Raw genomic sequence first — 17,629 nt, 5'->3', positions numbered from 1 at the left:
CTATAGTTTGGAGAGCTGTTTTTTTTAAATCAGGCATGATTGTTTCATTATAATTTCTATGTCTTTTCCCATCAGCAACAATAATTAAGTAGCACACTAATATATTCCTAGAATAACATAAATTTTAAGGATAAGGGTTAATAAGAGGTCATCTATTCAATTCTTTGCATTTAGATATAATCACACCCAAACTTGGTAAAATTATGAGATATTTTTATATCACTGGGGACTTCTTTTTTTAAGACACAGGTCTTTACTCCTTTTCCTTGTTCTAAGCTGAAATTCTGTCTGCTAAAATAAACACAGACTTTTAAGATTTTGAGTTAGAATCAGGTGATGCTCAAGATGATGGAAAATCTCTATTTCCCACATCAGCTCATTTCTAAGAAAAATTAAGTGGCTCTTGGCACACTGGGCAGGTCTGGATAATCAGCCAAAGAATTTGATCATGTACAGTGGAGCAGACCCTGTGCCTCCATGCTTTGCCTTCCAGCTTCAACCCAAAGCAGCATAGAGCCCCCTCTTGAACCTGGGTGAATCTAGCAGGCTCTGGTTAGACTTGCCGTCTGCAGAGCAGAAGCCAGACTTCAGTGGGCATCAGAATTGCTCAGGAACTTGTCCGAAATGCCAATTCCAGGGTGCCAGCTCCAGAGAATCTGAATCCATAGGTATGGGGTATGCCTGGAATCTTCATCTTTAGTAGGCTGAGAAGGTGAATCCAGGCCCCTTTGGGAACCTTAGCTCCACTGGGGGCCATGTTAACAGTTGTGAATAGTGATTTCTCTGTGGAGCAGTGAGAGAGAGATTTCATGTCTCCCCACCTCTCCTCCAGCAACTATACCTTCTCAGCCTTTCAATCACATGTTAGACAACAGTGGAGAGCAAGCCCTTACTTCCCGGGTTTCTGTTCCCATAGACAGGGAACTAGACTTGGGGCCAATGGTCTGTCCACTGATGACTTCCTCTTTGCTCCTTAGACAGCATCGTATCATCACGGCCCAAGACCAGGCTCATCATATGGTAATGGGTTGATGATCTGCCTGAGAACATGTTATATGAGGTTAATAGATCATAAGTCCATATTTGTTAGAGGAAGGCTTTGCTACTTTTTGAAAAGCTCTCCACAAGGAAAGCCTAACAGAGTATAAATCAAGTGCTTAAGTAGAATCAAAGCCATTTGATAATGATCAATGTACAGATTATTGAAAATGTGAACAAATACCCAAAATGCTGAAGCAGAAAAGTTATGAAGAGAACTTGAAATGTGTATCTTAAACATTCTAGCATATTTGAAGACACCCTGGAAATACTTAGCAGATATATTGTGGAATTGAAAGACTATTTTTGAAAATGCAACACATCCTCTTTGCCTAAAATTTAAAGCTTTCTTATGCAAAGGAGCTCCCAGACACCTAGACATGCATCAATGTAGGATTTTTCAGTCCCCTAATCTCTACATCTTTCAGATGAACATCGTTTTTATTAGTGCAATGATTAGTAAGGATTTGGTAACAAGTTGGCATTTTATTTCTTAACATGATTAATAAGAGTCTGTGTGTGAACAGAAGAGACTTTCCCTCTCTGCCCACGTGCATTGCCCTGAATTCCCCATTTGCATTCCATCTCATGGTATACTTTAGTGTGGTGCAGTGCTGTGTAGATAGCACAGTATTTCCAATGAGCCTAAAGGCTAAAGTCTCAGGATCAATGGGCCAGAGAACTGATAAATATGAGTTTTTTATTCTAGAACTTTCCTCTTGTCTGCTCAAAGGCCATGGAGACATTTTCCCTAGACATGCTCAGGAATGATAGTGAGACTTTATGTGCATCTAGAACCATACAATTTCAAAGTAACTTTCCCATACATTATTGCAAGGGTGTTGTAACCCTTAACAGTAACCCTGGGAGGTAGGTGGGGTGAGGATTCTGTTATACTTTTTTAAAACAGATGAGGAAACTGAGGCCCAAAAGAAGTGGCAGAGCTGAGATCAAGAACCCAAGTCTTTCTAGTTTTTGTCCAAAGACTAGCTACTTTCTGGGATCCGTTGTGATAGAAGCTAGAATATTCTGAAATGGATCCTCCTCCTTTTGCACAAACATCTCCCTTTTCTCCCCTCCCCGCTATTCTCATCCAACCAGCAGCATGGACTCCAACAAGGAAATGAATGAAACTTCTCTCGCCTTCTCCTGCAGCTTCCGCTCCTTCCGCTCCTGCACGGTGGTCAGGTAGTTGACAGCCGCATACTCCAGCACCGAGAGGAACACGAACACGAAGCTGACCCAGAGGTAGATGTCCACGGCCTTGATGTAGGACACGCGGGGCATGGAGGCGTTCACGCCCGTGATGATGGTGGACATGGTCAGCACCGTGGTGATCCCTGCAATGTCCAGCTTTAGTTCAGCCTCTGTCAAGCGTGCATGGCTGCCCCATTTTACATTCTCTCTCTCTCATATCCAACCAGAAGTGCCCTTGGCAGGTTTCCACCTCATAGAGGTGTGAGGGTCTGCTCCAAAGCAGCCACCCCGTTCTCCTCCTGGGCCACTCCCTTCGTGTCCCCTTTTACTCTGAGCCCCTTGGAGCTGGGGGTCTCTGTGATGTGACTGCCAAGATCCAAGGTGCATCCCAGAGGATCTGCTCAGATGTACGATTTAAAACAGTCACTGTGAAAATCGACTATACTTCAATAAAAAATAATTTTTTTAATTTAATAAAAATGTAACTAATTGAATTTAAATTTAAAACTAATTAATTTAATTTAATAAAAATTTAAAAGCAGGGGCTAAAGAACCCCTCTCAAGGAACCTTCCCAAACCTCAAGAAAAGAACACATCCGCCCTCCTCTGAGTCCAGAAAGCCTGTCACACCGGTTTCTTCCTCATTGTGCCTTGCTGGTCAAACCCTCTTGTGTCTCAGGGCCCAACCTGGTTTTGTCCAAATTGACAATGATGAGGTGCAAGTGCTGACTCTGACACTTAGGGGCTTCCAAGGCTAAGCCACAACTCCAGGGAATGCAGCCCCCCTCTCCTTCCAAGAAATCATGAAACATGGGTCCTGCTCCCAAACTCTGTCTAAACAAAGCCAACAAGCTAAGTTTTTGTATTTACATAGTAAGTTTGGGCATTTGTCGAATTGCCTCATTTATCAAAGTACTGAGCTCTGGCACTACCAGTGGTGCAAGTCCACATCCCAGAAAAGTGCTCTCTTTCTGAAATGATTTGAGCAGAGGTGGTGTGGTTTGAGCTTCCTGAGGTTTTCACCATGTGGTCTGGGAAACTGAGGGCAGTGTGGAATTGGAAAGCAAGAAGTAAGAGGAAAGTTCGCTCCTCTGACTTGGACAGACCATCACTTAAGAACTCTGAATGGTGGCTTTTACTTCTCTACATGGTGACTGGTTGAAAAAGAAAACAAAAACAAAAACCACCCTGCCACACCTTATCAAGTGCTTTTACCCAGTGAGACTCTGGCGGGCACGGCTCTGCGGTCGATCCAGAAGGACACCCAGGACAGCATGACCATCAGGGTGGCGGGAAAGTAGGTTTGGAGCAAGAAGAAGAAGATGTGGCGACGCAACGTGAAGTTGATGTACAGACGGTTGTACCAGCCTGTGGGACACAGGAAGAAGCCAGTGAGAGCCCATCACAGTGGCAAAAACAAACTCCTTTCCTGGGAGCCCTTCTTTCCCATCATCATATTCATCTTCAGCAGAAAGGTAAAAGTTCATGATTGGTTGCCTTAGTACAATAAGCTTCCTTTCTAAAATCTAATCCCTCTGAGCCTCAGTTTTCTGGTCTATAAGCTGGGGAGAATATCAATATTATCTACACCATAGATTTGTTAGGTAGACAGTAGTTAATTCATATAGAACACTCAAAACAGCAGCACATAATGAAAAAGAAATTCTTTAAAATGGTTTTAGGGGCTTCCCTGGTTGCCCAGAGGTTAAGACTCCACACTTCCATTGCAGGGGGCACAAGTTCTATCCCTGGTTGATCCCACATGCTGCTTGGTGCAGCCAAAAAATAAATAATTTGTTTCAAAAAAAGGTTTTAGAAAAGAGTTTATTTAAACTTGCCAAGAAGAGATGAGAAAAGAAGATTGTGTGCCAAATACACATCAGAGCAGAAGAGAAGAGAGGGATGAAGGTGAGCACCATGGACATGAAAGGCTGTCCTGACACCCTTGGCTGGGGCTCACTCTTCCGCACTGTTGGATGTTGTGGACAGAAGGGTGGGGCTGGAGGCAGGCGAATGGGGAGATAGTGGCCACGCAGGAGCAGACAGTAGCACAAAATCTTCCCACACCTGGGCCTGAGCTTCTCAGCACTGGGACAGGAAACGTAAGGAAGTGAGAAGTCTTCTATGGTCCTGTGGCTACTGCAGAGCTGTATATTGTATAAAGGTACGTTGAAGTCCTAACTTCCACCACCTATGAATGTGACCTTACTGAGAAATCAGGTCTTTGTACATGTAATCAAAGTAAGGTGAGGTCCCTTTGAGTTAAGGTGGCCCATAACCCAATGACAGGGGTCCTTAGAGAAGAGGGAAGTTTGAACATAGATACACAAAAACACGGGATTCCCTGGTGGCTCAGATGGTAATGCTCTGCCTGCAATGCAGGAGACCTGGGTTCAGTCCCCAGGTTGGGAAGATCCCCCAGAGAAGGGAATGGCTACTCACGCCAGTATTCTTGCCTGGAGAATTCCATGGATAGAGGAGCCTGGTGGGCTACAGTCCACGAGGTTGCAAAGAGTCAGACATACCATGGACACACCAGAGACACAGGGAGCCACATAAAAATAAAGGCTGAGGTTGAAGTAATGCTATAACCACCAGGAGCTGATAGGAGGCAGGGAAGGATTCCTTCCCAGAGCCTTCAGGAGGAGCAGAGTGCTCAGGCTTCCAGCCTCAGCACTGGGAGTGAACACATTCCTATTGTTTCAAGCATCCAGTTTGTGCTACTTTGTTAGGGTGCCCCTAGGCAACTATTTACAAGGGCTGATTGTGAGGTCAGAGAAGAGCTCACAAATGGACGCTCTCAAAACTTCAAATATGGACCCAGGGTCCAAGAAGAGGTCACACTATACATGAGAAATGAATCTATATCTCTGAATATAGGTTGTAAATACATTTCCTTGGAAAGCTATCCATCTATATCGTTAAGTCAGATGAATCAGTTTATAGAATTATGTGTAAAACCTGACTTTTGTAATATTACACTTTTGTAATTTTTCTAAGGGCTTTCCAGGTAGCTCAGTGGTAGAGAATCCACCTGCCAAGATTAGAGACACCAGTTCTATCCCTGGGTTGGAACAATTGTCTGGAGAAGGAAATGTCAACCCATTCCAGTAGCCTTGCCTGGGAAATCCCATGGGCAGAGAAGGCAGGCAGGCTACAGTCCATGGGGTCTCAAAAGAGTCAGATATTACTTAGTGACTAAACAACAACAATTTTGTAAAATGACATAATTTTGTAAAATGACATAATTAATCAGGATGTCTGCAAGGATATTTGCTGAATTGTTCAGAGTGAGTGCCTCCAGCCATGGGATTTCAGAGGGCAGCAACTTTTAAATCCTCTGCATTTAAGTGCTATTTTTGTTTTGTTGCACTATGCATTATTAAAATAATAAAAAAAATTCTTTTCATCGGAAGGGGGCCAAAGAAGCATTCTCATGTGTTTTCTTCCACATGTGAACCCAACTGCGGCAGAAGTTAGCTACCTGTGCTGCTGTAGAAGGCCAGTCTGGAAGTGGTGTGGAATTTCTGAATCAGAAACTGAGATAGGGAGATCTTTTCGTCCGTTTTCAGGGATTCGTCCCCATTCTTCCAATATAGCATCAGATCTTCATCTGTATATGCATCTTTGGGGAGAGGAAAAGAAGTTAATTTGACTCCTTGTCTTCTGAGGCAAGGTGGAGCAACAGGGCCTGGGGGTAAATAGGTCTTATCTCTGGCAGGCGGTACTCAGCCTCAGAGTTACTAAAATGGCACAGGGAGGGAAGAAGGCAAAGATCTGTCATTACGAATACAGATACTTACAGCTCTCCAGCTCCAAAGAACAGGTCTGAGAATCCAGGGGAAAGTGGCTGAAATCCATGTTGCACATGGCAGTGACCGTAATCCTAGAACCCAAACAAACGTGTCGGCTCATGCAGTGACCTACTGACTCGCTTGTCTACCCATAGTAAGGAGGACACAGACATGGCCAGGAGCAGCTGCCTCCTTCCAGAAGCTTGGGAAACCCAGGTCTCTAAGTTAACTTTTTGTTTTTTTGGAGCACCATGTGGCACACTGGACCTTATTTCCCCAACCAGGGATCGAACCTGTGTCCCCTGCATTGGAGGCCTTGAGTCTTAACCACTGAGTCCCTCTAAGTTAACTTTTAGAGTTTTATCTTCTGTAGATGGTGGTATTTGCTCTGCCAATGCCAGCTCCTGAGGGTGTTGGTTGTGAATGACCCACACTGACACCTCCCCCTGGCAGTGTTCTTATCCAGAGAGCCACCTTCCCCAGAGATGCCCGGAGGTTATGCCTCCACAGCCCCCACTCAAGGTTATTAGCATCAAATTCTGGCAAACTGCACAGGCAGGCCAGGAAGGTGGGAGATAAGACTGTAATCACTCAAGTCAGCCCAGAAGGCATTCTATGGTAGCACCTATTGAGCAGTAGCTATTGCTGTTTTTCTAATGTTTATTATTAATAAACATTGATAATATATTTGATAGAATCATAGAATCATAGGCTGTCAGAGGTGGAGGGTGTAAAGAAGGTCATTGTCTCTTTCAATTCATTCAGGCTCAATTAGTTTCCTAACCCAGGCTTAAGATCCCCAGTGATGGGGAAGTTACCACCTACTATGGTGGCCATTTCATCTTTAGAGAGTTCTGTTATCAGAAGGTTCAGACCTTCCCATGTATTCCACAGACCCAACCACAGTGGCAAACTCTCCAGGGCCAAATGGACAGACCACACATTTTGTTAACAGAGGGTTGTTTTTTCTTTGTGGTGGTTTTTTAACCCGAAATTGAATAGCTAATTCATTCCACAAATACTGTTTCCTTACCTCCCATGAAAAGCACAGTGTAGCTCTGACGATACGGTGGTAAATCAGCCAAACTTTCCCTGGCGCTGTCCACACGTATTAGAATAACGTTAGACAGAGACCATGACCCCGGGGACAGTTACCTCATGCTATACAGCACCTGCCCATCTGGGAACACTCTCAGCATGATGTTGTCTGTGGTGGTGTCATGGATGAATGACCTTTTGGAGTGAACAAAGAACACATCAGGGACCCAGATCTTCTTCACCAGCCGGCCGTCGAAGGTCATACTCTTGTTGCTGGCACTGGGGAAAGCCAGCCGCTCATCCTTCCAGTAATGCCGCAGGTACAAGGTCATGGTGAAGTCCTGTGGAGCAGGGGTAAGACCAGACAGAGATGCCTTACAAAACTCCCTTCCTGACCGTCCCTTCCACCGCCATGATGGATGCCTCAGGCTCAGCCTCCAGGGTCTGGGTGACAGTCCACTGTCCTGCCGGATGACAGCCACTGCTGCCACAGGAAAGAGAAGGACTCATTCTCGTGCCTTGTGAGATTGGAGCCCAGGAGACTGCACAGCTCCTCCTTCAGGCTTTGCAAAGGGAAAATAGCAGCTGTGATGCCCTCTGGCTGGCGTGGAGCCAGCAGGCCAGGATTTCCCCAAAGCCCTGCATGCTCACCAATACCTGTGCACACACGGCTCCTTACCTATTGGCTAACCATTCAACTCAACTCAGTAGACACTTCCAGAAACCTGGACAGTCAAGTGTCCCATTTAGGAGGATTTCTTAGATTTGTAAGATCTTTGAAGGCAGAATTGTGTCCTGCACACCACTGAATCTCCAGACCCTAGTTTAGTGCCTGGAAGAGCAGAGAAGTGGATGCTCAATAAATATTTTCAGGATGGAAAAAATGAAGGGAATGAATGGATGAAGAGATAGGCAGCAGTGTAATTTCAGCCTGGAAACTTATTCTGTTAACAAGTGTTTCCATGGTTGTGTCTTAAACTAAGAGTGAAGCCCTTACACCGCAGCCAGAGCTAAGACACAAATGCAGATGAGTCTTCTGGGAGCAGGTGGAGGAAGGCTGGAAAGATGCCTGTGATGTTGGGCTCAGAGTGGATGCCCATTTCTGCTCTACCAGCTACACCCAGACCCCTCCTGCCTGTCCTGCAGGCCGGTCCCCTAGAGGTGAGCACCAACCAGCCCATCTCTTCAATCCTTCACTTCCCTCTTTTGTCTTTCTATTTGCAAACTCCCTATTTCTTCTGCCTCAGAGACCTCGGACAAGCCCTTGCTGTGCCCTCTCCACCGCTATCAGGTCTCAGCTGAAATGAGACTTCTTCAAAGAGGCTCTGGTGACCACCCAATCCTGCTGGACACCACCATAGAGTGAGAGGCGGGCACTGGTGATCAGAGACCTGCAGGACTTCCAGGTAAACACATACACCTTCTGTGCTCCTCCGAGTGTGGCTCGTCTGACCACTCACATTACTTGAGGGGTGTGTTCAGAACAAGAAGTGCTGGCTCTCACTCCCAGAGACTGAATCTGCAAGTCTGGTGTGGGGCCTACGATCTGCATTTAATCAACATCTCCTCCCAGGCTGGGGCTTCCCAGACAGCGCAAATTGGGCAAGAACCTGCCTGCCAGTGTAGGAGAGGCAAGAGTCTGGGATTCAATCCCTGGGTCGGGAAGATCCCCAGGAGAAGGAAATGGCAACCCACTCCAGTATTCCTGCCTGGAGAATTCCATGAGGAGTCTGATGGGCTACAGTCCAGAGGGCCATAAAGAATCAGACACGACTGAGCGACAGAGCACCCTCCCAAGTTATTTTGACCCATGAAGCTAGAGAACCCCAGCTCTAGATTTCACTGCACCTGGGTCAACCTCCAAGTGCCAGTTTTATCCCCTCCAGCTGTGGCCCCGCCCCCAGGCACAGCCAGTACCAGTGTGACCCCACCCACCACAGGCTGCCACAGGACAGCAGCCCTGGCATCCTGCACCAGAACTGCCCACCAAGGACCCCGCGTACCATGTCCACCTCGGAGATGCTGTCCAGGCTCTCCACCTGCACGTCCACGCCCACCGGGATGGCAGGGCCTGCAGAGGGGCAAAGACAGCTGGTTAAGTTGCCTTCCACTGGGTGGGTATACAGCTCCAACTGCCTTCCATGGGGACCCTGAGTAGAGCTGCAATGAGGTTTTGAGCAGCAATGAATTCCATGGGGGTTTTCTTACTACTTCCTGATGTGTTGGGTGCCTAAGCTTTCTCCATGAAGGCTGGGACTGTGTCTACCTTAAGTGTCTTTCTTGGGTCACATGTGTGTGTGCTAAGTCTCTTCAGTCGTGTCCGACTCTTTGTGACTCCATGGACTGTAGCCGGCCAGGCTTCTCTGTCCATGGGATTCTCCAGGCGAGAATACTGGAGTGGGTTGCCATGCTCTGCTCCGGGGTATCTTCCTGATCCACGGATCGAAACCACATCTCTTAGGTCTCCTGCATTGGCAGGCAGATTCCTCACCACTAGCACCACCTGGGAAGGCCAGGGTGGGTGTTAATCTATGCATGTATGAAATGAGCTGGATTATGTATGTTATGCTTCTGTGAAATGATTTTTTTTTAGATTTTAATATCTATTTAAATTTAATCTTAATATTTTAAACTATTTAGTATTTTAAAAACCTCTTAAATGGGAAAAACAAAAACCCTGTATCTGTCAGGCATATTAATGAATGCTGTTCCACTCACAGGTAAAAGATGTCTTTGAGAGCATCAGGTAGCATCTGGACAGGGCCTTCTGAGAGGAAGGCACTGTCTGGAGGCCAGCCTGCTGCATCTGGGGCCACTGGGCCCTGGCAGTGGTGGCAGGACCGGGGCATGATGACCCACAGTGGTCTGAGCTGGGAAAAACTTAGGGTGGCGGTGGGAGTCTGGGTCTCAGGGAATGGAGACTGGGAGGGCCAGGGACTTTAGCTGAGGGCAGGGAAGGAGGATCAGATATCCTAACAGGATCTGGTGGGTCAGGACATTGGATGGACTCACTGATTTCCCCAAACCTCTCCCGGTAGGTTTGCTAATACTTGCAATCTTACCATAAGAGATTTGGGGTTTTTTGACTGAGCATGATAGAATGAGAGCATTTTAGTTATTACTGGTGGGATTTCATGGCTATTTTCTGTGTTCTTAAGCATGAACACAAACGAACACATACACACTGCTTTTTCTTGTCTGTCATACCACATGGCTTGTGGAATCCTAGTTCCCTAGCCAGGAATTGAACCCCGGCCCACAGCAGTGAAAGCATTGAGTCCTAACCACTGGACTGCCAGGAAATTCCCACTTTTTATTTTTGCTTTTCCCCTCCCAGATTAATTGGGTCATAAGCTGATCTTTTTATTTTCCTATGCTTTCAACTGATGGCTCAGGTCAGGGCCCATGAAAGATCACTGCTCTGACAGCCAGTCTTTTCTTATTCCAGGCTCCAGGTAGAGTGGAATGGCCAGTGTGAGGCAGAGGCCCCCTCCTCAAGGCTAACTGCTGGTCTTTCTCTCCTGAGGGGACTGCAACATGAGGAAGGGTCTGCCGGCAGCCTGGCCGGGGTCCCTCCTCCCAGCACCTAGGCCCCTGTACCGGACCGTGTGCTCCCAGTATCACCGTGGGAAGCAGGGCTGTTTAATTCCTTGTCCTCTGGATCTCCTTTACCCCTGAGACATTAAAACAGCCCAGGGCCAGAGCTCTTCACCCTCCCTTGAGCCCTTATCCGCTTTCCCGTGCCCCCTTTCTATAGAGCACCACATAGCCTGTAATGCCCGGTTGTCCCAAAAGCCAAAGGGCAGAAATAGTAGAGCCAGCACCCTCTTTGGACCCACTTCCCTGTGCCCTGGTTTTCAGATAATGAGTACAGTGTTTGACCAGTGGCTGGACAATTTCCAGATAAAAAACGTCAGCTTGCTTGGTGCCTGCTGTCTGAGAGGGTGTCTCTCTGTCCCCAGGGCCTGCCTTGCCCTCTGTAGCTCCAGTCGTTCTTTGGAGAGAAAGTTGATAAAGCCTGGGAGGGTGAATTCAAGGCTATGAGGTGTTGCCCATCCGGGAGGGCAGGGCAGGTGTCAAGGATCCTGGGCTGTTGGAAACCATCTGTGTTTTCAGGAGGCTCCAAAGCTACATTCAGGGACTTGCACCCCCAAGCTTGAGTGGGACCAACAACTTGCCTTCCTTGGGCCCAGGGCAGTGAAGGTCACGTGGCCACTGACTGGCCCAGGAGCCCAAGGCTAACACTCCATCCCCGAGTTCTCCTGAGCGCTCCATTTTGTCACCCTTCCCAACCTGATTTTTGAGAAATTCTTGCAAATTACTGGCCTTTCTCCTTCTTCCGTGAACAATTTTATGTTTTTAGTAAGACTAAGCCCTATAAGAGTTAGAAAGAAAATAGCCTAGTGAAGTCAACTAGGCATTCATGTCTTGGCTCCAGAACACTGATGTGGGTTTTTCAGGTTTAAGAAGATTGAAGATCCCGCATGCGGCAACTAAAATCTGGCACAGCCAAATAAATAAATATTTTTTTAAAACTAGGAATACATATATAGAAATAAATTTAACAAAATATCTGAATGTCTTCTATAAAGAAAGCTATGAAGTACTGAGAGAAATGAAAGACCCAAGTAAAGGAAAAATAATTTTCCTGAATTGGAAGAGTCAATATTATAAAGATATTAATTGTGTGTTTGTGTGTTTACTTTGCCAAAAAAGGTCCATCTAGTCAAGGCTATGGTTTTTCCAGTGGTCATGTATGGATATGAGAGTTGGACTATAAAGAAAGCTGAGTGCCTAAGAGTTGATGCTTTTGAACTGTGGTGTTGGAGAAGACTCTTGAGAATCCCTTGGATTGCAAGGAGATCCAACCAGTCCATCCTAAAGGAGATCAGTCCTGTGTGTTCACTGGAAGGACTGATGTTGAAGCTGAAACTCCAATACTTTGGCCACCTGATGCAAAGAGCTGACTCATTTGAAATGAGTCCCCGATGGTGGGAAAGACTGAGGGCAGGAGGAGAAGGGGACGGCAGAGCATGAGATGGCTGGATGGCATCACCGAGTCAATGGACATGAGTTTGAGTGAACTCTGGGAGTTGGTGATGGACAGTGAGGCCTGGCGTGCTGCGGTTCATGGGGTCGCAAAGAGTCAGACACGACTGAGCAACTGAACTGAACTGTGTGTTAGTTGCTCAGCTATGTCTGACTCTTTGAGATCCCATGGACAGCAGCCCAGCAGGCTCCTCTGTCCATGGAATTTTCTAGGCAAGAATACTGGACTGGGTTGCCATTCCCTTCTCCAGGGAATCTTCCCAACACAGGGATAAAACCTGGATCTCCCACACTGCAGGCAGATTCTTTACTGTCTGAGCCACCAGGGAAGCCCAAAGATATTAATTACTCCATATTAAACTATAGACTCAATGCAATTATAATAAAAATCCCATTTGGTTTTCTTGTGGAACTTGACAAAGAGATTATTAGGAAATTCAAAGTTCCAATAACAGTTCTTCTTGAAGGAAAAAAGGGTGGGAGGATTTGTTCTACCAGATATCAGGATTTGCTATAGAAATACAGTAATTCAGAAGTGAAGAACTAGGACTCCAGTGGTTAGAATTCTGGTCTTGCAATGCAGGGGCTTCAGGTTTGATCCCTGATGGGGGAACTAAGATCCCATGTGCCATGTTGTGCGGTCAAAAAATTTTAAAAAAGAAAAAGTGAAGTACCGGTATAAAAATGGACAAATGAATAAATGGAACAGAGTGGAGACTCCAGAAACACACACACACTTACAGACACCTGACTTTAGATATCACTGCAGATCACTGGCAGAGAAAGCAATGGCACCCCACTCCAGTACTCTTGCCTGGAAAATCCCATGGATGGAGGAGCCTGGTAGGCTGCAGTCCATGGGGTCGCTAAGAGTTGGACACGACTGAGTGACTTCACTTTCACTTTTCACTCTCATGTACTGGAAAAGGAAATGGTAATCCACTTCAGTGTTCTTGCCTGGAGAATCCCAGGAACGGGGCAGCCTGGTGGGCTGCCATCTATGGGGTCGCACAGAGTCGGACACGACTGAAGTGACTTAGCAGCAGCAGCAGATCATTGGAGAGGGAATAGTGTCTTCAATAACTAATGCTGCTGCTGCTGCTAAGTCACTTCAGTCGTGTCCGACTCTGTGCGACTCCATAGACGGCAGCCCACCAGGCTCCCCCATCCCTGGGATTCTCCAGGCAAGAACACTGGAGAGGGCAACTAATGCTGAGACAATGTATATGTGAAAATCATGCAACGTGCAGAACAACTCCAAGTGGACTGTGGATTCAAAGGCAAGAGGCAAAACAACAAATGGCAGGATAGCAATGGTCTTCTTCATCCAGACACAAAAAGCCCTTAAGAAAACTCACGGCAAAACGAATCCTTTGGTGTTATAAGCCAGGACAGTGGTTGGCTCCAGTGGAGAGAAAGAGACTTCTGGAGTTCTGGAAATTCTGTTTCTTGGTCAAGGTGCTGGTTTCAAGAATGTGTTCACTTTTTGATAATTTACTAAGCTGAACAGTTATGATTTGTGTACTTTTCTGTATACATGTTGTAGGTCAATGAAAAATTCTGATCAAAAAAATCAAGGACTCTTATTTATCAAAGACACCATGGAGAAAGTAAAAATAAGCTACTGAGTGGAAGATATTCACAGTACATGTGACTGGCAAAGGGCTCATACACAGAATATAAAAATAACTCCTAAGAGTTCCATTAAGAAAAAATCATATAATCCAGTACAAAAAGGGGCAAGAGATTTGAATAGGCATTTAACAAAAGAAAACCAATAGACATGAGAAAGTACACAGTTGTGTTAATATTTCCCTTAGAACCACAATGAAATATTAATACTATCACCCAACAAATCAGGCTCATATGAAAGAGCAACTACACTAAGTGTTGATAAGGATACAGAGCAACAGGAGGAGCCTCATACATTGCCAGTGGTGGGTGCAAATTTGTACAATCACCTTCGAAGACATTATCCAGCAAAATGGAAGCTATATAAAACTCATGACCTATCTACAGAATAGGAAAAATACATATGGTATATTCTTAGAATGGAATGTTACATTTACATTCAACAACATGGATGAATACACTTTATGAAAATTTCAATGAGGGTTGCATGGCTTGCCTTTCCTCCATGGCCCTTTCTGCTCCTTGAGAGCTTCTTAGAAAGTCTGAGTTAATTTGAAGACTGAATTAAGTTGAGACTCTTTCTCATGTTGGTGGATATAATCAAGCATTTTGGTTTGAAAACAGACCTGACTTTTTTCATGGTGAGCACTGCCTCCTGTGCAGCAGTGAGTGCCATATGGCAGGCATTAACCATCCACCTGGGGTAGGGTAGTGCAGGCTGGACTAGATCAGGGCTCTCACTTCCACAAACCAGCATCAGCATCACCAGGCACTTGGAGATGCAATCCTTGGGTCCCATCCTGAGCCTCCTGCCCCAGAGACATCACAAGTCCTGGAATGATGCTGATCCATTGTCACTTTTGAGGACACTGGACAACTGACCTTTAATGAAACTCCGGAAGTGAGGTCTTATAGTGTCCCCTGTCCTGGTTACCATTTTCCTCTTGTTTTCAACTCTTCCACTGTGCTATCTCCACCAGCTGTCTCCACTTCCTGCTCATCCATGCCTTCCTTCCCCCCTTACACTTGCTGAGCTGAGGAGTCTTTTTTTCCTAAGCCTTGCTTGGCTCCCTGACCTCTCTTCCATGATCACTCTCCTTAGTAGAAACCCCCTTCCTTTTCCATCTCTGTGACACAGCTCTTGCCTGGCCCCTTCTCTTCTCTGCAGACACTCAGCCCCTCCCACAGCCAACTTGCCTCTTAAAGCTGATGATTCTCGGTACTTCCCTGGCATCCAGTGGTTAAGAATCCATCTTCCAAAGCAGAGGATAGAGGTTCCATCCCTGGTCAGGAAACTAAGATCCCATATGCCACAGTGCAACTAAACCCACAACCTCTGGAGCCCGAGCACTACAGTCAGAGAGCCCAAGTCCCACAGTAATGACCCAGCATAGCCAAGATTAAAAAAAATAAAAACTGATGACTCTGTCCATCCTGATTCCCATCTCTGACCCAAACTCTGACACTGTTGTTGTTAAAGTCTAGAAGGAGTCTCCACTGGATGTCAAACCAAGTTCTTAAATTTAACACCCTTCAGGTGCATAGTGACTTCATTGGTCACCAGGCACAGGTGAGGTCAGGGAGCAGAGGAGTGAGAATGCCCAGAGGGGATTGTAGAAAAAAGGCTGTCTGAGGAAGAGGCTAGGAAAAGAAGGTTAATTTTAGGGGAAGGATGAAACAGTCCCCCTGCTGAATTTATGATTACCCTCTCTATCTAAAACGTTGTTCCCTTTCTTGTCCCGCCCTTGTTCCCCTCAGGACAGAAGAATATCAAAGAGAAGTAAAAACTGAAACTGAACAGGATCTTCTTGGGTATAATAGCCCCACTATGTGCCCAGCTTCTATTTTTGTAGAAAAAGACTTTATTCTCCTAGGCCTTCTTAGAGTTCTAAAGAGCAGACTCAAGAAGTTACTAATTAGGGAAGTGAAAGAATACAGAAATGAAGGAAAAGAAGTCAAGCAAGAAAGGTAATGATAAACAATAGTTCATCAATAAAACAGAGCCCTGGGACTTCCCTGGTGGTCCAGTGGTTAGGCCCTGGCGCTTTAATTTCTAGGACCTGGGTTCGACCTCTGGTCAGGAAACTGGGCGTCCTTGAGCTGTGCAGCACAGCCAAAATAAAGATAAATATCTTTATTTATACCTTCATTTATATATTTAAATATCTTAAATATCTGTGTGGATCACAACAAACCGTGGACAATTCTTAAAGAGATGGGACTACCAGACCACCTTACCTGCATACTGAGAAATCTATATGTAGGTCAAGAAGCAACACTTAGAACTAGACACGGAACAACAGACTGGTTCCGAATCAGGAAAGGAGTACATCAAGGCTGTATATTGTCACCCTGCTTATTTAACCTATATGCAGAATACATCATGCAAAATGCTGGGCTGGATGAAGCACAAGCTGGAATCAAGATTGCCGGGAGAAATATCAATAACCTCAGATATGCAGATGATACCACCCTTATGGCAGAAAGCGAAGAACTAAAGAGCCTCTTCAGAAAGTAAAAGAGGAGACTGAAAAAGTTGGCTTAAAACTCAACATTCAGAAAACGAAGATCATGGCATCTGGTCCCATCACTTCATGGCAAATAGATGGGGAAACAGTGACAGACTTTATTTTTTTGGACTCCAAAATCACTGCAGATGGTGACTGCAGCCATAAAATTAAAAGATGCTTGCTCCTTGGAAGAAAAGCTATGACCAACTTAGACAGCATTTTAAAAAGCAGAGACATTACTTTGCCAACAAAGGTCCATCTAGTCAAGGCTATGGTTTTTCCAGTAGTCATGTATGGATGTGAGAGCTGGACCATAAAGAAAGCTGAGTGCCGAAGAATTGATGCTTTTGAACTGTGGTGTTGGAGAAGACTCTTGAGAGTCCCTTGGACTGCAAGGAGATCCAACCAGTCCATCCTAAAGGAAATCATTCCTGACTATTCATTGGAAGGACTGATGCTGAAGCTGAAACTCCAATACTTTGGTCACCTGATGTGAAGAACTGACTCATTTGAAAAGACCCTGATGCTGGGAAAGATTGAGGGCAGGAGGAGAAGGAGATGGTTGGATGGCATCACCGGCTCAATGGACTTGACCTTGAGCAATCTCTGAGAGTTGGTGATGGACAGGGAAAACTGGTGTGCTGCTGTCCATGGATCACAAAGAGTCGGACAGGACTGAGCAATTGAACTGATCTTTTAAAAAAAGAGAGTCCTAGTTCCTCCTCACAGGATATATATAATTATCTGACCCGTATGTTTGAGTTGTTCTACAGAAACTAAGGCCTCCACCCAAGTGGAGGATGGTGACTACATGCAGACTGGTTGGAACCTGAAGGCTGACTTTAAGATTCCCAAAGCATTTTCATGTTACCTCACTAAATACCAATCAGAAGAAAGTTCCACAAGCTGCAGCCCTTACTCCAAATGGCTGCCTTTGAACACCCTTCCCTGAAAGCGAGCGGGGAAGGCAGGTCTTGGGAGCACAGGCTGCCTTTCACAACAGCCAGCATCAGTAAACTAGCTCCACTGTGAGTGGACTCAAGTTCAGTTTGGTAACAGCAGCAGTGTAAGCTAGGGTCTGTGCTCCAGAAGGTGAGGGCCAAGGACACTGCAGAGGAGTCAGAGGGGTCTCCGCTGAGGGAAGAAGGCTGCTGGAGCCCCAGAAGGCCGACTTCCTGCCCAGCTTTGGCTCGCCAACCTGTTCACCCTAACAGTGAAGCACAGACCACACCACCCCGTGGAGAACTGGCCAGGGAGGTCCAAGAAGTGTTCAGGGGAAGAGGCCACAGCTCCAAAAAGAGGCAGACCCTTGCTTTGAGCTGGCTCCATGGGCCTCAGCTCGACCAGCTGAGTGACATTTGGGGGCCTTGG

General features: G+C 46.0%; 1 protein-coding gene across 1 annotated transcript in view; it reads right to left on the bottom strand.

The window, feature by feature from the left end:
• Positions 1 to 17,629, bottom strand: part of GABRR2 (gamma-aminobutyric acid type A receptor subunit rho2) — a 39,977-nt gene that overhangs the window by 2,168 nt on the left and 20,180 nt on the right. The window contains exons 3-8 of the mRNA XM_086317763.1: positions 9,071 to 9,138; positions 7,185 to 7,408; positions 6,039 to 6,121; positions 5,720 to 5,860; positions 3,451 to 3,603; positions 2,173 to 2,378 (exon numbers count right to left, since the gene is read on the bottom strand). Coding sequence (XP_086173889.1) covers positions 2,173 to 2,378; positions 3,451 to 3,603; positions 5,720 to 5,860; positions 6,039 to 6,121; positions 7,185 to 7,408; positions 9,071 to 9,138 — 875 coding nt within the window. The remainder of the gene's footprint in view (positions 1 to 2,172; positions 2,379 to 3,450; positions 3,604 to 5,719; positions 5,861 to 6,038; positions 6,122 to 7,184; positions 7,409 to 9,070; positions 9,139 to 17,629) is intronic.

The sequence above is a fragment of the Bos grunniens genome, chromosome 9 (genome assembly GCF_055505025.1).
Source record: "Bos grunniens cultivar Pamir isolate PY7600 chromosome 9, Bosgru_T2T1.0, whole genome shotgun sequence".
In the NCBI taxonomy this organism is placed as follows: domain Eukaryota; kingdom Metazoa; phylum Chordata; class Mammalia; order Artiodactyla; family Bovidae; genus Bos; species Bos grunniens.
The sequence above is the reverse complement of the archived record's forward strand: the minus strand, read 5'-3'. Positions and strand labels throughout refer to the sequence as shown.